General features: G+C 54.2%; 1 protein-coding gene and 1 non-coding gene across 2 annotated transcripts in view; one reads left to right on the top strand and one right to left on the bottom strand.

Moving 5' to 3' along the window:
- Ell (elongation factor for RNA polymerase II) overlaps positions 1–23902 on the bottom strand; it is a 46372-nt gene extending 22470 nt beyond the window's left edge. The window contains exon 1 of the mRNA XM_051169985.1: positions 23746–23902. Within this exon, the coding sequence (XP_051025942.1) occupies positions 23746–23880 (135 nt within the window). The 5' untranslated portion in view covers positions 23881–23902. The remainder of the gene's footprint in view (positions 1–23745) is intronic.
- On the top strand, positions 20595–20701 carry LOC127210375 (U6 spliceosomal RNA). The gene has a single exon (XR_007833285.1). It is a non-coding gene; the product is annotated as a U6 spliceosomal RNA (small nuclear RNA).
- Positions 23903–25163: the final 1261 nt, after the last annotated feature.

Below are 25163 nucleotides of genomic sequence, written 5' to 3'. Positions count from 1 at the left end.
TCGCGGGGTTGTCCTGCTCACCTGAGCCGGTCAGATAGGGCAGCGGGCCAGCAGGCCAGTCAGATAGGGCAGCAGGGCACGGCCGACTCAAGGAGGGACCCAGAGAGCCTCCCAAAGTGACACTGAAATGGAGGACTCTTAAGGCCGGATCCAGCAGAGAGCAGCACCCTGCTCAGCCCTGGCAGTCAAGGCTGGCGCTGTGGCCATGCTCAGCCCACCCAGAGCCCAGCCCTGCTGTCAAGCCCCCTCAAATTCATTTTCTCTCCCTGTGAATGTGAGCGTCCTTCTGAAGTCATGTCCATGAGGTCACAGAATGTGGGATCTGTGGCTGTGCGACAAAAGCCTCTGACCTGGAAGCTGCAAACACCAAAACTGTTTTGTCCTGGGTCAGTGTCACTGGGCTGTAGCAGGGACAGCCCCACCCAGTACCTTTCCCTTGTGACTGCCACAGGTGGCCACACTGGCTTCTTGCCTACCTCTTACAAGAACACTAGGGGTTTTGTTTGTTTGTTTTTGTTTAATTTCTTTATTTTTATTTCATGTGCATTGATGTTATGCTTGTTTGATTGTCTGTGTAAGAGAGTCAGATCCCCTGGAACTGGGGTTACAGACAGTTGTGAGCTGCCATGTGGGTGCAGGAAATTGAACCCAGGTCCTCTGAAAGAGCACCCAGAACTGCTGAGGCATCTCTCCAGCCCAATTTTCTTTTTCTTGTGAGCAGGTCTCTCAGGTCCCTGGCTGACCTCAAGTTTACTGTGTGTCTGGAAATGAGCTGGGACTATCCCCTGCTGCCCCATGCCTGGCTATGTGGTGCTGGATGGAGCCAGGGCGCCGCTATCCTCTCACAGCTCTGGAAGTCTTGCTGACCGAGAACTCACGGCATGCACCAGGACAGCGCCCAGTGTTCAGCAATCCTCCTGCCTCTGTATCTGAAGTGCCAAGAAGACAGGTGTGTATCAACACCTTTCCTTTGTGTGTATGTGTGTGTGTGTGCCCGTCTATCTCTATGTACATCTGCATGTCTGAAAGGAACATCAGTTCCCAGTATAGATGGTCATGAGCCACCATGTGGTTGCTGGGAATTGAACTCAGGACCTCTGGAAGAGCAGCCAGTGCCCTTAACTGCCAAGCTATCTCTCTAGTCCCTGCTTTTTCTTTCTTTCTTTTTTTTTTTTTTTAAAGATACAATGTTCTGCCTGCGTATATGCCTGAATACCAGAAGAGGGCGCTGGGTCTCATGACCAGCCCTTCCTTTTTGGTTTTTAAAATCAAAGAGTTTTGCTATCGGGCTGGGGAGATGGCTCAGAGATTAAGAGCACTGTCTGTTTTTCCAAAGGACCTAAGTTCGATTCCCAGCAACCATATGGTGGCTCACTACCATCTATAAGATCTGATGCCCTATTCTGGCATGCAGGCACACATACAGACAGAATAGAGTACAAATAATACATAAATAAATCTTAAAAAAAAAAAAGTTGTGCTACTCAAACCCTTGATCCTTCTGCATCAGCTTCCACCTGCTAAAATGACAATGTGCCCCACCACCTCCAGTCATCTTCTCTCTCTCTCTCTCTCTCTCTCTCTCTCTCTCTCTCTCTCTCTCTCTCACACACACACACACACACACACACACACACACACACACACACACACACACCCTTTACTGTCAGTAAGGGGCATTTGTTTCTGGGTGCTAAGGAAGGTGTGTGCCAAAGGCTTAAATGCTGCATGCACTGCTCAGGTGAGCCCAGGTCCTATCCTTGACTCTGAGCACATTTATCCCATGTGGTCAGCTCCTGCTCTGAATGACGCTGTTTCATTTTTAAAGAAGGGTCTCATGCAGCCCAGACTGACCTCAAACTCCTGACTCACCTGCCTCCATCTCCCTGAGATGACAGGCATGTGACACCATCCCCAGCAATTCTTTAAAAAACAACAAACAAACCAAACCTATTTTTTGAAATGCTATGTTTGTTTGGTTTTTTTGAGACAGTTTTTGTTTTGTTTTGTTTTTTTCTGTGTAGCCTTGGCATTGTAGACCAGACTGGCCTCAAACTCACAGCAATCCACCTGCCTCTGCCTCCCAGAGTGCTGGCATTACAGGCGTGCACCACCATGCCCAGCTGAAAAGCTATGTTTTATTAGTACTTTGTTTTTTTCGAGACATGGTCTCACTTGTATAGTTCTGGCTGTTCTGGAATTCACAGGCTGGCCTTGAACTCACAGAAATCTGCCTGCATGCACCAGCACACCCTGTTGAAAAGCCAGGTTTTATAACAATCTCCTAAATCACCATCCACGATGCCCCCTGCAGTGGCTGTCCCTACCTTGGGAGCAGCTTTCTCAGCAGCCACACGTCCTGCCCACCCCACTGCAGTCATACCCAGGACGTTACCCAGATTTAGCTCTAAAGACCCTGCTAAGCACATAGAAAAGGCACTGGCCTCCCTCCCCCAGGACCTGCCACTCCTGCGCCATTCTCTCTGGGTGTCACCTGGGGCCTGCCACTCCTGCGCCATTCCCTCTGGGTGTCAGGGCAGTTGCTGGGCTGCCCTGATGAGCTCACTGAGGAAACCACAGCCAAATCAGGCACAATCAAGGCACTTTGTACCCCTTAACTTGAAAGGACCACCCCCAATATCAACCACAGGACAAGGAGAGAGAACATGGGCTAGTCAAGGACGTGGAGACCCAGCTCATAGGACAACAAGTTCTGCTGTCCCTGAGAGCCCCAGCCTGGCCACCACGCCATCTGACCTCACCCGAATGTTGCAACTGAGCTCCACTCATGACCTGCATGCGATTCCAGAGCTCTGCTAAACAGCACATCGTCCAGCAGGCCCGCACACTCAGCCACAGCCCTTCACCTCCCTAGGGCACCTCCTTGTACACATCCCAGACCAACCTCCAGAGAGCAGGGGATCCTGGCTCAACCCAGGGCTCTACTTTGCTTCAAACCTTCTGCTCCCACCCCTCCTCACATCAAAGTGCAAAGAGACCACCTACAGACACAAAGACAAGCTCTGGTGCCCGCCTTACTGGCCAGGGCTTCCCACTCCTCAGACACAGCACTCCCTCAGCCTGAGTTCCCAAGTCAAAGAAAGTCATAACCACTGCACATAAGCCACCTGCTCCTTCCTTAGAACCTTGGCCTGAGGAGGCTCAGAATGCCAGTCACGCACTGCTTTCAGCTCCCTCCTAAGGAGAGCGTGCGGTGTGATGCTTGCTGTCTCTGTACTGCAGCTTGGGGCGGCCCCATGCACTCAGGTTGCTCTAGCCACCTGTGTGGTGGGAGCAGGGCAGCTGCAACCTCCACTGAGCTCATAGATTCATGGACCTGCTATGTGACAGGCTCAATGCCAGCTACTGCTGCCACATTCCCTTGCAAGGCCCTTGTGTCCACTGCTCCCATACTGTGGCCAGCAGAGCCTCACGAGCAGTAACATCAGTGAGGAGAGTGTCCCTGGCTGCACGCTCCTACGTATGCTATCTGGGGTGACATCCTCATCTCTGGGCTGCTGACTGGCATTTCTTCAGGAAGATGACCAACGCCCAGCACAGAAAGCTACATACAACACACAATACTAGAAGACACTAGAAACCGCCCCCCCCCCCCAGCTACTCAGTTGGCTGTGACAGCAGCATCAAGAGGTCAAGAGTAGCCTGACCCCTGCCCCAAGCACAGAAGCCTAATCGCTGAGCTCAGGGCCCATGGGAAAGCCTGACGGCAGGAGCCAGAGTTTGCTCAGAGCCAGCAGAGATGCTCAGGGCACACAGCTGACCAGCTAGGCCAAGCAGGCCCAACCCAAACAAGACAGGGTATGAGGTAGAGCTGTGGCACATGTCCCTGTGTCACCAGCACTTGCAAAGCTGTCTGTGGTGGCTAGCCATGGGGTGGCAAGGAGTACCGCAGGCTGGACGCCTCAGCTCTCTGCAGCCGTTTACACTGTCTTCAGTCAGAATGGGCTGATCTTCATTCAAGGTGACAAGGTCCGAGGGAAAGGCAGCTATGCTGCTACCAGGCAGAGCTCTCTGCAGTGGGACTGACCTCACAGAGGACAGTTGCTTTCCAGAAGTTTCTCAACAGTTCTATCAGGTCAGGAGGTTACCGAGAAGAGTAGGGGAATGCTTGCTTGTCAGCCTGCATGCCAAAGAGTCTGTGGCTCAAGCATCCCAACCTGAGATCTCAGGTGCCAGCCTCCTCCAACAGCTTTCACGAGTCCCCAGAAGGAAATCTAGCTAGGGCATCTACCATCACAGCCCAATGCGTGGTCAGTGGCCAGCCTGGCCTTGCAGCCCCCAGGTAAGCATACTGCCCTCTGTGGGGCTCACACACACAGCTCTGAGGCCCGGCTTGCTGGCAGCCTTGCCAAGGTATCCCATGGACAGCAGGCACTGTGGGCACAAGTGCCAGAGCCCACCTTAATAGTCCTGATCCTGAGCTACCAGCCTGGCATGGGCTGAGCAGAGGCACACAAATGACCACACATAAGCCCAGGTGCCCTCTGACCCCTAGTCACCAGGCTCAGCCCTGTGACCTGCTGGCTGGTTCTCAGAGAACAGCCCTCCCTGTCCCCAGAGTGTTTTAGAGACCACCTCAGGCACAGAACTGCATCAGAGTGCCCATGGCCAGGCCTCCCACCCATCCACACTCTACACATGGGTGCATATGCACGCACACACAGAGGCAATCTGTGCACAGACACACCTGGAGAACGGCTGGCCTCTGGTACACCACACAGAGTCACTCTGGGGTCTCTGGAAAAGGAGGTGGATTCAATACTGGCCTGAGCCCACAATGCAGCTCACCTCATGAGTCCCTTAGCACCGAGACAGTGGAGAGCAGTTTACTGCATCAAGCCTCCAGGTTATTAGCTGCCTCTAACTGGACACTTCTTGGCCACTCTGGCTGTGAGGAAGATCCTGACACACAGTGCCGGCCAGGGAGGGCACGCCTTGTGGGAACATGAGTTTCAGGCTCCCAAGAGCCTGGCACCTGTCCCACAGGCAAATGCCCGGATGTGGCAGGACCCTCAAGGGAGAACTCACTGATACTCTATGTGCTCCACAGTCCAGGGAACTGGGGCTCAGGCAATTCGGGAAGGCAGAAACACCCTGCAATGGAACCTGCAGGGACCAGGCCCGAAGTAGCCAGGCCCACTTCCTCCCTCCTGTCTTCCTGGCTTAAGGTCAAGGGCAGGAAGCAGCTTTGCTGAACATTCTGTGCCCCTGGCCATGAGGGCGCAGACAGGCAGGAGATGGACTCTCACTGGAGCCTGTGACACCAAGCCTCTCTGCCCATGATGGTGAGACGTCATGGCAGAACTGAGATAATGGCCAAAGCTACTGACAGTGCCCAGTGCCAGTGGCGATGTGATAACAGGGAGCCCTCAGCACCACAATGTAAATGTGGCAATCCACTGCTACAAGTGACATCTCAATAAGACAAATGGCAGATGCCACCTTGAGGTCCCAAAAGCTCACTCCTATGCACTGCCTCAGGGGAGTGCAGGTGTCCGCACACAGCAGCACAGCATAGCACCAATGGTCTCAGCAAGCATGCTGGCACACACCTAAGATCCCCACTTCAGAGGCAGAGGCAGGGGATCCAGGAGCTCAAGGCAAGGCCTCTCTGTAGAGCAGCATCAGATGCCTGCCCTAGCCATCCCAGGCCAAAGAGATGGCTCCGTGGGTAAAGCACTCACTGCACAGGCCTGACTCCCTCAGTTAGATCCTGGAAAAACAGATGAAAACATGGATGCAGAGATGTGCATCTGTAATCCCAGGTGTGTGTGTGTGTGTGTGTGTGTGTGTGTGTGTGTGTGTGTGTGTGTGTGTGTAGATGGGGGCCAGAACCCAGAAACAAGATGGAGCTCTTCCGGATGGAGCCACCATTCCAGAAGGGTCCTTCTCTGTTCAGAGACAGCGGCTCGCTGTGCAACGACGATTGGCCCAGAAATTGCTATGCAGACCAGGTGGGTCTCAAACATGGTAAGTGCTGAGATTAAAAGCATGTGTCAAAAAATAGAAAAATAAGCCAGGCATGGTGGCGCACGCCTGCAATCCCAGCACTCAGCAAGGCAGAGGCAGGTGGATCGCTGTGAGTTCAAGGACAGCCTGGTCTACAAAGGAAGGGAGCCCAGGACAGTAAAGGCTACGCAGGGAAAACAAAAAAAAAACAAACAAGGAAAGGAAAAAAGGAGAAAAACAAGATGTCCGTGGTTTTCCAAACCACATGGGTGCGTGGGCTTGGGGGGAGTCCTGGGACAGATGAAGAACTAATTATAATGCAACAGGCCCTGTCGCTGGCCCTAGTGACACAGACTGGGCATCCCCAGCACAGGGAGGGGGCAGGCCACTCTAGGCTACAAAGCAAGACCCCTTCTCAAAAATCCCAAAAGTAGGAGTTAGAGAGGTAGTGCACTGGCTAGGAGCACAACTGCTCTTGAAAAGGACCCAGGTTCCACTCCCCGTATCCACACATGGTGCTCACAACCATCTGTGACTCCAGTTCCTCTTCTGAGCTCTAAGGGAGCAGGCACATGGTGCAGACACAGATTCAGGCACGCACACACACAGACAAACACACACATCAAATTAAATAAACATAAAAACAAAACAGAAGGGGCAACCAGAGGTGGAGATGCACAGCTGTCACCCAGCACTGAGGAGAAGGGTAGGGATGGGAAGGCAAGGCGTCTTCCACAAAACAGACTTCAGGACCAGGCTTCCTGAGCCTGTTTCAAAAGCAATTAGCTGTCCCAGCAGGTGGGGACTGAGTGAGCGACACAGGACAGGATGTCTTCAAGGTAAAGGAACTCTGCACAGCTACTAGGCTGCTTCAGGGCTCTGCATTTTTCAGATCTCACAGAAGTGAAGCACACAAGAGCTCGAACGCCTGGACCTGATGAGCCCCCCACAGGCTCAGCGTTTGAACACCCTGTCCCTACTGGGGGGTTGTGTTTAAAGGTGGCACCACTGGAGGGGTGGGCGCTGCCTAGGGAAGAGGGAAACTGGGACCAGACTTTTCGGTATCCTGGCTGCACTTGTAGCCTGAGCTGTCTTCTATCTGTTGTCAGAGTGTGACCAACCGCAGGCAGCTCCTGCCACCCTACACCAAAACACAATAATCAAGAGACAAAACAAGCACTGTTACGTTCTTGTGCAGGTGTCCCACCACGGTGATGCGGTAACTCCTGTAGGACTGTCAGCAGGAGCCGGGCTGCAGGGAGGGTGTATGGAGCAGAGTGCCAGCAGGAGCGAGCAGCTCCTGCGCACAGAAGGCTCTGTGTGGCACATTCATGCTGCACTCTGACAGTGGATCCGTGCCAGGCCTTCAGGGATGGTGCACCTGAAGCCAACAGAGTAAGCCGGGTATGGCAGCGCAGCCTCTAACCCTGGCACTCCAGGCAGAGGCAGCGGGTCTCTGCGTTTGAGGCCAGCCTGGTCTATGTACTAAGCGAACTCAATGGCAGCTAGAGCGTACAGTGAAACCCTCTCTCAGAAAACAGCCACACCGAGTACACGAGCACTGGGCCCTCCGATGGCCACTACTCACTGCTGTTAGTCAGACTACAAGGAGAGAGCTGAGAACGGCGCAGGACAGTGTGCACAGAGGGGCTGTAACTGCTCGGCACGCAATGGAAACCTGGCATGGGCTCAGCTCCAACAAAAGGAAGGTGCGCTGCAGGCCCCCCCAGCCCCTGGCCCCCAGAGACACAGCGGGGAGACTGAGAATCCCTTTGGAAAACATGCCTTTGAGAGTCTGAAGAGACTGCCTACAAGGATGGTCTCTAGGCTCAACAGGCAGAGGTTGCTGCAGTTCATGGGCCCTTGAAAACACTTGGAGAGCCGGGCGTGGTGGCGCGCGCCTTTAATCCCAGCACTCGGGAGGCAGAGGCAGGCGGATCACTGTGAGTTCGAGGCCACCCTGGCCTACAAAGCGAGTCCAGGACAGCCAAGGCTACACAGAGAAACCCTGTCTCGAAAAACAAAAAAACAAAAAACAAAAAAACAAACAAACAAACAAAAGAAAACACTTGGAGATGGCAGCAGGGCCCACAATGGCCTCACAAGCATGCGGGGTCATCAAGACTTGGACCAAGGTTCCAGAAGAAAAAAAAGCGTCTAAGTCAGGTAATGTGTATCCAGGCCACATGCTGTATGGAGGCCCCAAGGGGCAGAGACAGAAAGGTGAGGCATCAGTTACAACGGAGACATGGGGATGCCAGGATAGCAGGAACATGGGACGCTGTGCCGGGGAAAAGGAGCATCATATGAGGAATCACCTCCATCAGACTGGCCTACAAGCAAGTTCGTGGACAGGGCATTTTCTTGATTAGAGATTGCCATGAGTGGTGCCAGCAGGTGGTCCTGAGCTGTGTAAGAAAGCAGGCTGAGCAGAGCAGCAGTGGGTAAGCAGCACTGCCCCATGGCCTCTGTGTCAGAAGCTGCTGTAAGGTCCTTCGCTGCCTCCCCTGGATAATGAATTACAACCAAGGTGGAGTTAAGGCTCTCCTCCCCAGGCAGCTTTGGCAGTGTTTTATCACAGCAACAGAAAGCAAAGCAACACAGACGTGCTGCAGGAAAGCTGCGGACACAGAGTAGGGCAGGTTGCACCTGCCACAGGCCACGTGGCTGCCCAAGACTTCAGAGCCCAGGTGGTGCCACTGTGAGCCCCAGATGCCTAGACACGCCTCCGGCTTCCTGTGCCTTTCTTGGTTCAGGTTTTTGTAGCCATACCTGCCCCTCATTCTGGAGCCTGAGTTTTGCTCTGTGCCACTGTACGCTGGGAGTGCGTGACTTGTTTTCTGAGATAAGGTCTCATATAAGCCAGACTCACTCCAGAGGTGAGGGTGGCCCTCCGGGACAACAGGCATGGCTGCCAGGCCTGTAAATGGTTTCTGATTTCACAGAGACTCAGACTTTTAAACCATGTTGAAACCATTCCAACTGTGAGGACTGTAACTGTGAGTCCAGGCCTGGATCACTGAGAGTGAACTGTCTCCACAGACCCACGTGTGAGGGCCTAACCAGGGGTGCTGGGTTTGGGTTTTGTTCTTGGGGTGCTTACAAAGCAGAGCCAGGTGGAGGAAATAGGTCACTAAGAGGTGCAGGCCAGTCCTGCTTCTCTCCTAAAGATGGCCTGCCGCCACCATGTGACCTGCCGCCACCATATGACCTGCTGCCAGCTCCAGTGCTGCCTGCAAGGGTTCCCCACCATGCCAGCTACTGTGCCCCCTAAACAAGGCCAAAGTAGCAGGTGTTTTGCTGTGACAGGCCTGTCCTGTGCATGGACCATTTACAGTGCCACACAAACACTGATGGGGTTGGGTGCTATCCAGGTAAGTGAGTAAGACGCTTCTACCAGTACACTCTATGCTGCTGTTGTTGGGGGCTGAGCTTAGGGTGTTCTGGTTCAACATGGGCCACACATAAAACACCACACAACAAATGCATGCACACACAGACACACACACAGAGAGGTGGTAGTGTGTGTGTGTGACAGAGAGAGAGAGAGAGAGAGAGGGTTTCCTTTAGTTCCTGCCTTGTTCTTCTGAATGTTCCTTTAAAATCCTCAAACAAGAGCTGAGTGTGGGGGTGCACGCCTTTAATCCCAACACTCGGGAGGCAGAGGCAGGTGGATCGATGTGAGTTTGAGGCCAGCCTGGTCTACAAAGCAAGTCCAGGACAGCCAAGGCTCCACAGAGAAACTCTGTCCCTAGGGGGGAAAATCCTCAAACAAGACCTGATTTGATTAAGGGAGCAAGGCTAGCCCAGCAGATGGACCCAGTAAGAAAGAGAACTCACAACCTGGCATGGGACCCTGGTGACAGGCTTGCCTCCTGCAGCCTCAGAATTCCATGTGTACAGCACTTGGGAAGACAGAAGCAGATGGATCTCTGTGAGTTCAAGGCCAGCCTGCTGAACTACACAGTGAATTTAAGTTCAGCTAAAGCTATGTAGGAGACCCTGTCTCAAAAAACAACAAAATTCCATGTGTCCACCCTGTTCTCTCTCCAGCCAAGGTCACAGTGTGACCAAAGAGACAAAGGCCAGGAGGAAAAGTGCTGGGCAAACTTGAAGTCTCCATGAGCCATGTCCCAACAAAGAAAAGGAGGGTGGGTTGACCTTTCTCAAAACTGTCTCCATGACCATGAAATCATCCAGCAAGATTGAACAAGGTCAGCAGAGAAGCTACTCAGCTCCCACATCAAATCACAAAAAGCAGCAGACACACACTCAAGACTTTAGCACATCCGGGAGGCTCACAGAGCTCAGGTGAGACAGTCACAGCTCCACCTGCCCCCTGCCAGATCTCCATGCCCTGACAGAATGCACACCAAGGCCCAAAGCTCAAGAGCAGGGAGACACATTTGTCTAGCATGGGCAGGCAGAACCAGCTCTTCAGAACAGCAGCCATGCCCCCAACCGGCAAGCTGACAAGAAGCAAGGTGGCGGGGCACCTGGGGGGCACCTGAGCTGACAAGCAAGGTGGCAGGGCACCTGCGGGGCACCTGAGCTGGGAGCACGAGCAGCGACGGGCAGACACCCAGTGGGAAGCTACGCATGCAGCCAGCGTTGAGTGCTGAATGCGGAGGAGTGCACAGGAGGCACCTGGAGACAGAAACTAGAGCAGGGTGGGATCCCACTCAGCATCTGGCCCTGGAGGAGTCAGGAGGTGCAGAAGAGAAAGCCCTGGGGTGTACCCAGAGGAGAGGGGACACCAGATGGTCAGATCCATGGTGGCAACAGGAACCTGCTGCCCACTCCATTGACCACACACAGGATCCCAGCCTGGGCTACAAAGTGAGACCTTGTCTCAAAAACTAACCAAAGAGGTCCAGGAGACAGCTCAGTGTGTAAAGGGCTTGCTACACAAGCCAGAACCTAAGTCCAACCTCCAGCACTCACACAAGGTGGAAGTGGAGACTAAGTGTGAGAAGGCCTTTGCTCCACACACATGCTAAGGCATGGGCCCCTTCCCCCGCATACACATAAAGATATATATACATAGACATCCATGTATATGGACAGCAGCTCACTGTGCAGCCCTGCCTGGCCTGGAACTCATTATGTAGACCAGGCTAGCTTAAGCACACGGAGTGCCTCTATCTCTGCCAGGATTAAAGGCATGAACCATCTGTTCACATTTTTTTTCTTTCTTTCTTTTTTAAGTAATAAAACCATGAAGCAGAGGCTAGCACTACTGGCTCTCCCAAGCCCAGAGTGTGCTGACATCTCTACCTTCCAGTCTTTTCTTCCACTTTAAGCACTGTGCACTTCTCATCAATGTCAGGTGTGTGTCACAAGGGAGCAGGCCCAGGTCAGTCCTGACCTGGCCCATGAGCCACACACTGCACTCTCCTATTGTAGTTTCCCTGTGGTCAGCTGCTCACCCGGAGGCCAGTGAGGCAGGCCTGTGGACACTTCCCACGGGCACTGTGACACCCTTGTCACCTTTGCCAGCACACACCACATCACTTTGGCCTCCTGCTTTATCACAAATGGCTAACCTAAGGGCCAGAGCTGTCCTGAGAGCAGCAGACTGAAGTGACTAGAAGCACCTCCCCTGGAGGGTGGGGCTGCTGAGCCACGTGATGGCCACGCCTCCTCTATCTAGTCAGTGTGGCCTCGCCAGCTACACACCCCTCTCACCTGTTTCCTTGCTTTGGCCAGGATATCCACCTGCCTCTCAAGGAGGCCAGGGACCTGGGCTTCAAAGCAAAGGCACGCGGCTGTCGCTGGTCACCTGTCTAGCACAGCAGAGAAGCAGTCCCACAGGGCAGATGAGGGCTAAGGCCCAAGAGAGCCACAAACATACACCTCCTGCTGCAGCCTGCTGCCCACAGGCCCTCAGCAACCAACCCACCCTTCAGGTTCGATGACATCCAAGATCCACACGTGCTGACTCCAGCGTGAGGACTGAGGGGCCTGGCCCTGGCCCTAGCTAACCTACCTGCAAAACCTGGGTCACAGATGCCACAGGGGTAAGCAGCTTCTACTGGTGCATGCCAGGCCCCCAGCTGTAGGGCTTTCAGTGTACTCACACAAAAATGGGGGTGGGAGAAGAGAGAACTGGTGGGAGCAGCTGGTCCCAGGCAGACAGCCACCCAGCATGCTGTAAAGACCCTGCAGACACCTCGCTGGAGGGCCACACCAGGCTCTGGAGACCCCTGCTCTGTGCAGATGGAGCCCTGATCTTCCTAGCTGAGAGAAAACAGGGCATCTTCCCTGCGGGAAGTGCTGTGACAAAGGGAGAAAGCAGAAGGGGACAGCAGGGAGGGTCTGCTCCTGCCCCTGCAGCCTGCTCAGCACAATCGGCTTCCTACCAGTGGACAGCCACCAACAGGAAAGTCTTGCCATTGGGGGAGGGGGTCTTGACCAGGGGTCCCTGCCCTCCTCTAAAGAAGCTGAAACCCTGGGGCAGGCTGGCACAGCCCCTGCTGTCTCCTCTCCATCTCAGATGTCCCTTGAGCCAAGCACATTTCCCTGGAACATGAAGCAGGTGCCTCATGCCAACTCCAAAAATAGGGCCATGGGAAAGGAAGATACTTTTCTAAGTGTGCCTGCCCGGCCATCAGACAGCTCCCAGGGAGCTCTCCACCACTTACACCACCCTGAACGGTGGCCACCTGGAAGGCATCAGGACATACAGGACAGCAGGAAGCTTGGCTAGACCCACCAGGGGGCTTCTAGAGTTCAGTTCTCACAGACATCCATGTATATCAGCTGCCCCAGGCTGTAGGACAGCCCCCTGCAGACTGCTAACTCTGCCCTGTACACCAGCCTCACACAGCCACTGGGCTAGAGTGGGGAGAGGAGGGGCCGCAGAGTCCAGAGAGAGGCTAAGCTCCCTCGCTCCAGCAGACCAGGATCCTCCGCCAGGGATGCATCTGCTTTTCAACAGCAAAAGTCACACGGAGCTTACTAGGACCCAGGTGTCCCCTAGGTCCCTCTGCAAGCAGCACAGGCTTATCACTCTTCTGTGTGTCTGTGAAGTATCCTGAGGGTGGGAGCATCCCAATAACCACCTTGGGAAAGCCCAATGTTGCCCATGTGTGTGGACCATGTGCTGCCCTCCCAAGCACCTACTGCTGACATGACAACACTAGAACTACGCAAGGGACTTTCTCCAGCCTCTGAGAGGGGCAGTCACACGGTACATCAGGGCTAAGGCCCAGGAGAGCTACAAACATACACCCCTGAGACCACAGCTGGTAGAGAGGGGGGCTTCCACAGAGAGACCAGAGCTTGCAGGGGTTCCCTAGGGAGGCAGGGCCAACACTTGCAGCTTAACAGTAGTCTCATACATACTATACCATGCTAAAGCTCTATCTACAAAGACAGGGTGGCCTGGCCTGACCCCCTGGGGCCATGACTTAATTGGCTTGGTTTAGAGCAAAAACCACAGGGACAGTGTCCTCTCCATCTATTGAGCCAGGGGCAACAACACAGGACACCACACAGCTGTGACAGACAGAAAAGGCTCAAAGAGAGACCTTAGCAAACAGGGCAAGCCACAGAGGGACCCAGCCTGGACCAGCAGGGCCTTTAGAAGCTGCGGACAGGAGCTGCCTGGAGCCCTCTCCCAAGGGCCCTGCTCACCATCTAGCCTCAGGACTGACGCGGGCATGTCCTCATCTCAGAGCCTTGCCAGGACCTGAAGTCACACCCGGATGTGGGAAGACCACGAGGTCCACAGCAGGAAGTGTAATTTCCCTGAAAAACCACTGTTTAAGAACAAGAAGGAAAGAGCCAAGCGTTGGTGGCACAGCTGTGACCCAGCACTGTGGGCCACAGAGTTGGCCAGTGGACAGTGACACCTGATGTGCAGGCCTCGTGACCTGTGTTCAGTCCCTGGAACCCACACAAAGACGGAAGGAGAACCAACTCACAAACCTGTGCTTTGACTTACACACGTATGCCATGTGTGTTCCCTAATCCTACAAACTCATGATATAAACTTGTGGGAGACAGGTGTGGTGGCGCAGACCTTTAATCTCAGTACCCAGGAGGCAGAAGCAGGTAAATCTCTGTAAGTTTGAGGCTAGCCTGATCTATGTAGGAAGTTCCAGGACAGCCAGACGTGGTAGCTTTAATCCCAGCACTCGGGAGGCAGAGGAAGCGGATCACTGTGAGTTCGAGGCCAGCCTGACCTACAAAGCAAGTTCATGACAGCCAAGGCTACACAGAGAAACTCTGTCTTGGAAATCAAAACAAAAACAAGTAAGTTCCAGGACAACCAAGACTATATAGAGTCATGCCGCAAAAAAACAAACTTGAGAGAGAGAGAGAGAGAGAGAGAGAGAGAGACCCCAAAACCAGTTCAACCAGTTGTAGCAAAGAGAGTTATCTGGGCCTGAAGGTTGGCACTCCACTAGGAAGGACGGGTAAAGGCTCTCTTAGACCACAGATCAGCTTCCGCTGCACTGAGGGGCCTGACCTAGTATTTGTAGGACAGGGCAGTCATGTCACACATGTACACGTGTGTGAGGACATACACAGCCCTGCTGGAGATTGGGGCTTCTCCCAATAGCCCACGAACAGAAACCCAGAAATCTTGCCCCCACTCACCTCCAGCCAGCAATGTGAGAGCAGCCTAGGAGCAGAGGTAAGGAGAAAGAACAAGGCCCAGGCACGAAAGGCAGGGAGGCCTGGGGGACAAGGCTGCCCCACCTGTTCAACACCCCAAGAAGGCAGCTCCTGGCTTGGGGCCCTGGGGCTGCTCCAGCCAGGAAGCAATCTCAGTTCCCTACAGGCCACCTTTCTGCTTCCCAGTGCCAGGAAAGGCCAGCACCCAGCCTGAAGCCACTGCCAACCTGCAGTCCAGGGGCGAGCAGAGGACTCTGCATTCAAGCAAGGGGCATGCACGGAGGCTGGCTTGACATTGCCAGGGCCTATGCCAATAGGAGGGCAGAGCCCTGCTGCTGGGAGGCTGGAGAGCTATGAGGGCCTCCTCTCCACTTTGTGGCTAAGAGTCACTACAGCTCTCCCTAGGCCTCCCCCTCCTGAGGGTACTGGCTTACAAGCGTTCCCATCATTAGACAGTGGTCACCCCTTACTCAGCCTGCGAGGCCTTCCTCTCACTCTGCCCTCCCAGTGACACTCCATCAAGCATGAGGCACCAGCCGAGCCACCACCCAGTGGTCAAGACGCTTCCCTCCAAGCCTTACAACTGAGCCTGCTCCTGAGAGCCACGTGGATGTGGAAGGAAGAGTCTCCAGTGTTACCCTCTGACTCCACGCACATGCACACACACACAAATCTAGCTGGGCATGGTAGCGCACGCCTATAATCCTAGCATCATGAGGTAGAGGCAGGTGAATCTCTGTAAATTCGATACCAGCCTGGGCTAAAGAGCGAGTTCCAGGACAGCCAGAGATACAAAGTGAGACTCTTGTCTCAAAAATAAATAAATAAGGAAAAATTGCAGGGACAGTCATCACAGTGGCATACCTGTCATTCCAGCACTGGGGTGACAGGAGCACACGCATGTTCCGCATTATGGAGGCAAAGGCAGGGTGTCCTCAATGAGTTAAAGGCCAGCCTAGTCTACATTGTAAGTTACAGGATAGCCAGGGCTATGTAGACCCTGTCTCAAAACACATAAACAAAAAACAGAAGATGATGAGGAGGTAGAGAGGCTGAAGCAGCTCACACGCCAAGGGGTGGTGATGGGGTACCCTGAGGAAACACCACAGGGTTCCTTTCTTATGACCTGCAGCCTACCCAGAGAGCCACACAAGCACCCAAGCAGGCCCGCCATTCTACCACCTGAGCGATTCACAGCATGGGCACAGGAGGCCATCCTTGGCTTGGTGGTGCACACCTATAACCCCAGTACTCAGAGAGGCAGAAGCTAGCCTGGTCTACAAACAAGCCCAGGACAACCAAGGCTACACAGAGAAACCCTGTCTCAAAAAAAAAAAAAATTAGAGTAAGACAGAGTCCAAGACACCATCCCACTTCCCTTAGGACACGAAGATTCCAGGGTGGCACAGTGGCTTTGAGGATCCAGAACCAGTGACAATCCTTTAGCCTTTTAAGGGGGACATAGCTTTGCCACACCCTAAGCATGTAGGACAGCCGCTGGGGCCGAATGAGGAAGAACATGAAAGAAGTGGCACCCTACAGTGAGCTTGGTCCACCATGTAGAAGATGGCTAGGAGGGACACTAGGCCTCAGGGACCTGCATCTGTGGTGCCACTGGGCCAGTTAGCACCAACACAATCTGAGGACCCTGACATCTGACACTGAGTCACCTGAGAATCAGGCTATTACAGCCATTCAAACCACCTTCAGACTGCGTACACAGTGCTCACCAGATGACTCCATGGGCGACGGCACCTGCCACCCTGAGCTCAATCCCCAGGACCCAAGTGGTGAAAAGAGAAAACTAACTCCTGCAAATTGGTCTCTGACCTGCACACACATAAACCATGACACACATGCACATACGCACGCACACACACACACAAATAAAAATTACAATTGCACACATGTGGCCTGGCATCCTACTCCATGGTAAGCGCCTGCCTAGCATAGTCCAAGCCCTGTGGTTCCATTTCCACAGAAAGAGAAGGAATGAAAGTGGGGAAGAGACAGACAAGAACAAAAGTGGGAGGGTAACATAAGGGGGAAAGGAGGGAAGGGTAAAGGGAAAAGGAAAGAAAAGTAGGTTTTCATGACGCATACCTGTCATCCCGGCACTGAAGAGATGGAGCCAGGAGGAGGGAGAGATCTGGGCCAGCCTGGCTCCAATGAGATATCCACTTCCTCAGACCTGACAGGACCTCCCAAATGCCTCACACACTCCCCTGGCCTATTCCTGGGCTGCTGTCCCAGGTCAAACCTCAGAGCTTCTGCCTGAAGCTTCTGTCATGGCCTCCTCTGGGCCTCACCACCTCCAGGCAGGCTCTCCCTGCTCAGCATACACCTCCTGTGGGCCACAGACGACTCCTAACACTGAGAGAGCCTCAGCTTCAGGACACTACAGGCCCCTGCCTTCGTGGGCCTTCTTTCACCAGAGCCTTGGTGCGCGCCAGGAGAGCACAGCAGCTGCTGCTACTCAAGGTTCCCAGAGCAGGCATGCCCAGGGTCAGGCACCACACCTAGGATATGTGCCTAATCAAGAGCAGGGAGATGGGCCTGGAGAAATGGCTCAGTGATTAAGAGCACTGCACTTGCTCTTTGGAAGGTTCTGAGTTCAAGTCCCAGCACCTAACCCACATGGCAGCTCACAGCTGTCTAATGCTATCTTCTTGTGTACAGATGTTCATGCAGACAGAGTACCCATATGCACAGATGAATCTTTTTTTTTTTAATTAGGAAAAAATAAAAAGTTAGGAAAAACAGCGAGACATGTGGGGTACAGTGTGGGACGCGCTTGAGAGGCTGGAGCCTCCAGTGGTCACTGCCACCCCTAGGGCTGCAGAGGGGCTGGACAGGTGGTTCAGCAGCCGAGGAGCACCAGCGTTTCCTGAAGAGGACTTGGGTTCAGTTCCTAGCACCCACACAGTAGCTCACAAACATCTGTAACTCCAGTTCCAGGGGACCTGACGTCCTCATCTGGCACAGGAACGCACGTGGCATGTGCACAGAAACATCCATTCACACAAAGTATATACTAACACCACAGAGCAGCCGGGAGAGCGTGGGCAGCAGCGCGGAGCAGGGCACACACAGGCTTTACGGCTTCAAGGACAACAGATGCTTTATCTAGGACCAGGGAAAAAGAGACATCACTGCCTAAGTGTGTAGAAGGGATGGCTGCAAGGACAATCACAACTGTCCTCTGTGGGCCTCACCTCTGTGCTAACTGTACACACAGCAAAAGGGACACAAAGTTTCCCGTGCCAGCCCCCAGCCCCGCACCTTGGGCCTAGTGACTCAGTGGGGAGCCACATCTCCCTTTGGCCAGGGAGGCTCCTGCCAGTAGGATGTCATTAGAGCACAGTGCTGTGACACTGAGTGTGGGACAGTCTCTTCAGCATGGCCTATGTGGACACCAGCTTTTCATTTTTATTGAATGGTGACATAACAACTGGGTGTGGCGGCAAATACCTGTCATCCAAATACTTTGGGAAGCAGAGGAGAGGGCCAGCCTGTGCTACACGATACCTGTCTTAAGAGGAAGAGAGGGAATGAAAACAAGATAAAATATCCACCTGCCATAGCTACCTACTGGTGGGAGGTCAATTGGGGGCATTCTGAGTGAACCATGAGACTGCAGAGCTGACACAAATCCACCTGAGTGGCTCAGAGCACCAGCAGGTCAAGCAGCAGCAGGCTCCGGTGTGTGCCCCACTAGCCCCATCTCATGGTCTTCCTATGGGCCTAGAGACTAGAAGAGTGAGCAGGGTAGTTCTTCCCTCAAGGCCGCCAGGATGTCACAATCCTGATGTGCTGTCAAAATTGCTTGCAGGGTGATGAACTCTGGCCTGCTGATGAGTCAACAGAGGGGTGGGTTCTGAGTGCCTGCTGTTTACACACAGTCACTGTGGCCACAGCCAAGCATCCGGAAGCATAGTCAAGGGTCACAGGAGCCCAGGAGAAGCTTGGTCCCCAGCACCCACACTTGTCAGCCCCTGAAGGCTGCAGCTTTTTGCTGTAGTCCTTGGAGAGAGACAGCCTCAGAACCATCCAGCACCTACCTTGCAACACACACACAGGAAACCCATGCCCTAGCGAGCCACAGGCACACGGCTGCCACACTCCTGATGCCCACATCAGCATGCTCCACCCTGCCTGGCAGAGCCACAGTCCTCTAAGGCCACGATGCCTAGCTCCTGAGCCACCTCCCTGCTTGGAGGTCCTGAAAAGTGCTTGCTGGCCTCACCTGAAAACTGGACACTGCTCCACTGTAGGGCACAGCACAGACTTGCTGGTGAGGTGGGACGGCCCCTCCGTCACCATAAGGCACTAGCTGTAAGACACTAGCAGGCTGCTGTGCACTGAGGACAAAAGGGATGATGGGATGCTTCAGGGCCCACTGCCTTAGAGCACAGAGGGAGCCACCGTCCACCCTGCCCAGGCAGGCTCCTGGTAACTCCAAAAGGCTGGCATTCCAGAGGGTGGGGGAGCCACGCCAGGAAGGTGCAGGCCTCACTTCAGCTCCTCCTACCCCACACCCAGACGTCCCCATGGTGTGCACTGTGAGCTAGACCTCCACTGCCCTCCCCCACCCAGACGTCCCCACGGTGTGCACTGTGAACTGGACCTCCACTGCCCTCCCAGGCCCTATATTCAGCCCTTACTGACCCCCAGCCTGGTGAATCTCTCGTGCCCATCTCTGCCACTTCCTAAGGGTGTGAAATGAGGGCGCACATCTGTCCTGTGGCCTCAAGGCCAGCCCTGCACCATGCTGACATGGGAGGGGGTTTCTTTCTTGGAGGTACACTGCATGATGGGCCGGAAGGCAGCCCCTACGGGCAAGTGACAGATGCCCAGACATGAAGCTACAGCAGAATCCAGGCAAGCGTGGCTCGCAGGAGTGGCGGGGACTCAAGTGAGAGTGCAACTCCCCAGACCTAGGAAGAGAGTGGCGCTGAGAGAGGTCAGGTCCTTGCTGGCCCACAGACACGTAAGGTTCTGAATTCTGCCTCGTGGACCCTCCTGGAACCGTCACCTTCCCCTGACCTCCTGGTGCCCTCCTCCAAGGACACGGTGAGGATATATGGCCACAGAGCCCACCTACCAGTCCACCCAGAAATGATCAACTACGCGGGGTCCCCACTTCACGTCTGTCAGAGAACATGCCTCTCAATAGCAACTGGTTGTCTTGGAAGGATGAGTGGACCACATTTTCTCAACTCTTCTAGAAGCCAACCCACAGGGCCTCAAAACACACAGATGAAGTATCATTTCTGCGCCAGTTTGGTTTGAGAACTTTTTTTTTTTTTTTAAGTTTTTTTGAGGTAGGTTTTGTTTTGTTTGGTTTGGTTTGGTTTTTCAAGACAGGGTTTCTCTGTGTAGCCTTGGACTTGCTTTGTAGACCAGGCTGGCCTCAAACTCACAGCAACCCACCTGCCTCTGCCTCCCGAGTGCTGGGATTAAAGGTGTACACCACTATACCCAGCTCAAGAATATTTTTTAAAAACATAATTTTTATTTTAATTTAGTTTATTTTTTTATATGAATTCATGTTTTTTGTTTTTGTTTTTGATAGTTGTGAGCCACCATGTGGTTGCTGGGAATTGAACTTAGGACCTCTAGAAGAGCATCTGAGCCATCTTTCCAGCCCCCAGTTTGAAGCTGTTTGAGATAAAGTCTCATCTAGCCCAGGCTGGCCTTGAGCCCGCAACCCTCCTGCCTCATCCTACCCAGCCCTGGGACCCCAAGCAGTTTTCCTCTTTCACCAGAAGTCCTAGGTGGGATGGGCTCCGGCCACACCTATGGCTGTGCCCTCACCGGGCACCAGTGCAGAGCAGGGCACGCTCCCCACCCTCTCTACAGAGACGTGCTCCGAGTCTTCCCCAGACTACAGACACCCGTTCCAGCCCTTCCTCCCACTACACCTGAATCTAAGAAAAAGTTCCTAGCAATTCACACTAAAATATAGGATGGGGCTTAGGCACAAGAATCAACAGGGAGTGCTCGCTTCGGCAGCACATATACTAAAATTGTAACGATACAGAGAAGATTAGCATGGCCTCTGCGCAAGGATGACACGCAAATTCGTGAAGCGTTCCATATTTTTAAAAAAGAAAGAAAGAAAGAATGAACAGGGAAGTTAAGGCTGGAGGGTCCAGAGTTCAAAGCCAGGCTAGGCTACAGAAGAGGATTCTGTCTTGAAAAAATAAAAGTAACGCTGGGCGTGGTGGTACACACCTTTAATCGCAGCACTCGGGAGGCAGAGGCAAGTGGATCTCTGTGAGTTCAAGGCCAGCCTGTTCTACAAAGTGAGTCCAAGACATCCAAGGCCACAAAGAAAAACCCTGTCTCAAAAAACAGAAATATGCAGGGCGTGGTGGTCCACGCCTTTAATCCCAGCACTCGGGAGGCAGAGGCAGGCGATCGCTGTGAGTTCGAGGCCAGCCTGGTCTACAAAATGAGTCCAGGATGGCCAAGGCTACACAAAGAAACCCTGTCTGGAAAAACCAAAAAACGACAACAACAAAAAAACAAAACAAAAAAACAGAAATAAAAAATAAGTAAGTGGCAGGAAGGTGGTGACACACGCCTTTAATCCTAGCACCCAGGAGGCAGAGGCAGGCTGATCTGAGTTTCCAGCCAGCCTGGTCTAAAGAACAAGTTCCAGGACAGCCAAGGCTATCTCAAAAAACCAAAAATAAGAGCTGGAGAGATGGCTCAGAGGTTAAGAGCACTGGCTGTTTTTCCAAAGGTCCTGAGTTCAATTCCCAGCAACCACATGATGGCTCACAACCATCTACAATGAGATATGGTGCCCTCTTCTGGCAGGCAAGCACACATGTGGGGAAAATATTATATAAAACAATAAATAAATAAATCTTTAAAAAATAAAATAAAATAAAAGGGAAGAGCTGGTAGCACAGCTCAGTGGTAAGGAACTGCCTGGCAGGCTCAAGACCCAGCTGCTGGAAAAGCAAAAGGAGCTGACCTGGGCTGGTTGCTTTTTTTTTTTTTTTTTTTTTTTAAAGATTTATGTATATATTATGTATACAGTGCTCTTCCTGCATGTACACCTACACACCAGAAGAGGGCACCATATCTCATTATAGATGGGTGTGAGCCACCATGCGGTTGCTGGGAATTGAACTCAGGACCTTTGGAAGAGCATCCACTGCCCTTAACCTCTGAGCCATCTCTCCAGTCCATTGGCTGGTTGCTTCTAAGAGGGCATTTATAACTCAGAGCACAGAGCAGAGGGAATGGGGGCGAGGGCTGGCCCTACGAGCATTAGTTGATGGCCAGTCCACCATCCCAAACCTGTCCCTTCCTGCCACAAGAGCTACCCTGGTGGCTCAGATCCAACACTCAGAGAGTAAGACGACCCCTGGCAGGCATGGTGGCACACACCGTTAGTCTCAGCACTCTAGAAGCGAATGCGGGCAGGTCTCTGTGAGCTGGAGGCCAGCATGGTCTACCTGGCAAGTTCCAGGCAGAGCAGGAGTACATAGCGAGACTTAAAACAAACAACGTATGTGCCTCTGAAACCAGGATAATGGTGGGTGCCTGTCTGCTACCTTGGCACTTAGAGCCAGAGAGTCATGAGTCTGACACCAACCCAGGATAGATCGAAGCTCTGATGCTGACAGCACATCAAACTCCAGAGTTGCCTTGCCACTTAAGTGCCCTGTCAGCCTTCCAGATAAACACAGGTTTGAACTGCCCCAAAATTGAATGCTGCTGGCCACACTGCCCAGGCTCCCTCGTGGTTGGCCATCACGCGGCCAGATATAGCTGGCTTCCTCAGGGCACGTGCATGGTGGCCTATAGTTCCATGAGCGCCTTCACATGAATAAGATCAAGCTTAGTTAGGGAATGTAATTAAAAATAACAGCATGACGTTGATGTTGGTGAAGGCTGTGGGGTGGCAGGCTGGCAGGGCCAGACGCTGCCATAGGTACCAAGTCCACCTGACCGTGGTGACTCATGCTCTGGCCCAGCTGGTTCTGAGAAAAGCCCTGATCCTCCAGGACTAGTCAGGATGGCCCAAGGGGAAGGACTCCAGGTTGGAATTCCAACCCGGAAGAGTGGCTGGGCCTGCTGCTCAGTGGACACCACGCAGATCCCCACAGCCTCTTCCTCCTCACCTGCAGGGGCGCTTTCTGCCTCTCGGTGAGGAACCTTTCTGACAAGCGGAGAACTACTCTTTTTTCCCAAAAACATTTGATCCTGTTCTAAGAAGGAGGAAACAGAGCCAGGCACAGGCAGGAAGTGGTTCAAAGAAGTGATGGGGAGACCAGCTGAAAGAGGTAGGCTCCCCCAGAACATTGAATGGGGAAGAAATTCCTGGCTTGGCCAATAGTGCTGCGCATGTCCCAGGCAGGAAGAGAACCACATTCCTTCCTAGTTACTCTCTGTTCACTCGCCCTCGTCAACACCCCCTGCGCCAGCACAGGCAAACACACGTCCCAGACACTGACCCAACACCCCAGTCACTTTAGGAAGAAGAAGCCTCAAACCACTTCCCCTGGGGACCTGCAACTTCTGTCCCAATGGACGCAGGGCGGTGCTGTGGCTTGGGTGGCAGCTTCCAGGTGTGCTCCAGAGTGAGGCCCCAGAGAGAGGGACACAGACAGGGTCCCCCAACACCATCCCCATGCCAGGAGGAAGTACCAAAAGGCCTCGAATGTTTTCCAGACGAAGAGTGTAAGATGAGGCGGGTAGTGCTGTCTGAGTGCCTTGCCAGAGAAAGACCCCGTTGCTAACGTCACCGCCTCGGTCAGTGTTGGCAAACACCACCCTTGTAGAAAAGAGTCCAGAGAGACATGAGGTGGCAGGATCTGGGCCCAGGCAGTAAGTTTCTGTCTAAACTACCCCTCCTAAGTGGATGCAAGCATGGCTGTCATCCCAGCACCGAAGCAGCTAAGGCAGGCGGATGGCCGTCAAACCAGGGCCAACCTGAGCCACACAGAAAGAACCTGTTTTATTAAAAAACAAAAACAAAAAGCAAGACTAGGTTCAACCTGAAGGATGTCACGGGGGTTGGTCAAGGTGTCGCCAGGTGTGGACGCGGCCTTGCTCCCCCACAGGTCCCCGCAGGTGTCTCCCCCCCACCCCAGCGCAGCCCACCCGCCAGGACGCCGCGCAGCTCACCTGGTGGGCCCGGTAGCTCTCGAAAGCCTTCAGGGCACTGTCGGTAAGCTTCACGTGGAACACCGACACCCTGCTGCCGTCGCTCACGCGCCCACACGACAGCCCGTAGCTCCGAGCCTCCTTCAGCGCCGCCATCTTGCAACCATCACTCCCCCGCCCCCCACCTCGGCGGCTGCGCCCGCACGTCGGCCCCGCCCCGTCGCCTGCCGACGTGCTGCATTATTCATGAGACCGGCGATGGCCACGCCCCCTGCACGGGCACCGCCTCCCCGCTTCGAGGGCGGCGCCCGAGCGGCCCGCGGCCGGTACACTGGCCACGCCCCCAAGCGCTGACAGGCCCGCCCTCGGGCCAATAGACTGCGAGTTTCGTTGCGTCATTCATGGGAGACCAGCCACGCCTCCCACGCGCGCCTGCACCAACTAACCGTGACGCGATTGGCCACGCCCCAAAGGTCTCGCGAGGCCAGTCTTAGCTGTGAAACAGCTCCTCCCCCTGCGGAACGGCCACGCCTCCAAACCCTCAAAACTTCCCTAACAAACAACTCCGGTGCGCGTGCGCGGGTGGCCACACGCCCCCCCCCCAATCCTGAGGGGTAGTGCTCCTCCTACCTGAGGACCGCGGAGCATTATTCATGAGGCGGCGGTAGCCACGCCCCCTACTGAGCTGGACAACCACCCTCATCCCAGCCTCCAGCAAAGCCCTCTCTGCCGCGCTAGCCATCGCCGAGCGACCAGCCACGCTCCCTGACGTGTTTGTGCCCTGCCACCTCGGAATGACGAGCTGGTTTGTTCGCAGCGGCGGACAAGGTCTCCGGGAACGCCCTCCCGGAGGGAGGACCTGCAGACGCGCGCATGATGGCCACGCCTCCCGTATGCGGGGAGCCCGCCCACAGCAAAAAATAACCTGCAGAAAGAAGCTCTATGCGTCTGGCCCACAACTTCTGGGGAAGCCGGGCCCCCCAACCTGTTCAGTCCGTTATCACCCATTGATCCATACGTCACTGAGGCGCAACGCGCGGCTACGCCCCCAAGCGCTTGTAACACCTGCCCCATTGACCTACTGCATTATTCATGAGGCAGGTTTGGCCCCTCCCCCGCCGCGTGCGTGCAGTTTCCCAGACCGGCGTTTGCTCGCCTAATACACGATTGGCCACGCCCCCACGGGGGTTCTCGGACCCGCCCCCTTGCCGCCGCACAGGGTGGCAGGCTTCCAGGCTCCCGGGGGCATCAGCCCCTCACACAAGCTGAGTTATTCAGGAGTTGCCTCCCCCGGCAAGGCGGGAGTGGGGGGAGGGAAAGGCAGGGATGTCCCCATTCAACTGGCCACGCCCCTTGACCGCCTGACGGAACACCCCCTCCGCCTCTACCTCATACATATTCATGAGCCGCTGATGGCCCCGCCTCTCCAAGTCCCTAGC

This window comes from Acomys russatus, chromosome 27 (assembly GCF_903995435.1).
Source record: "Acomys russatus chromosome 27, mAcoRus1.1, whole genome shotgun sequence".
NCBI lineage: Eukaryota > Metazoa > Chordata > Mammalia > Rodentia > Muridae > Acomys > Acomys russatus.
Note: the sequence above shows the minus strand (reverse complement) of the source record. Positions and strands in the feature narration are given on the sequence as shown.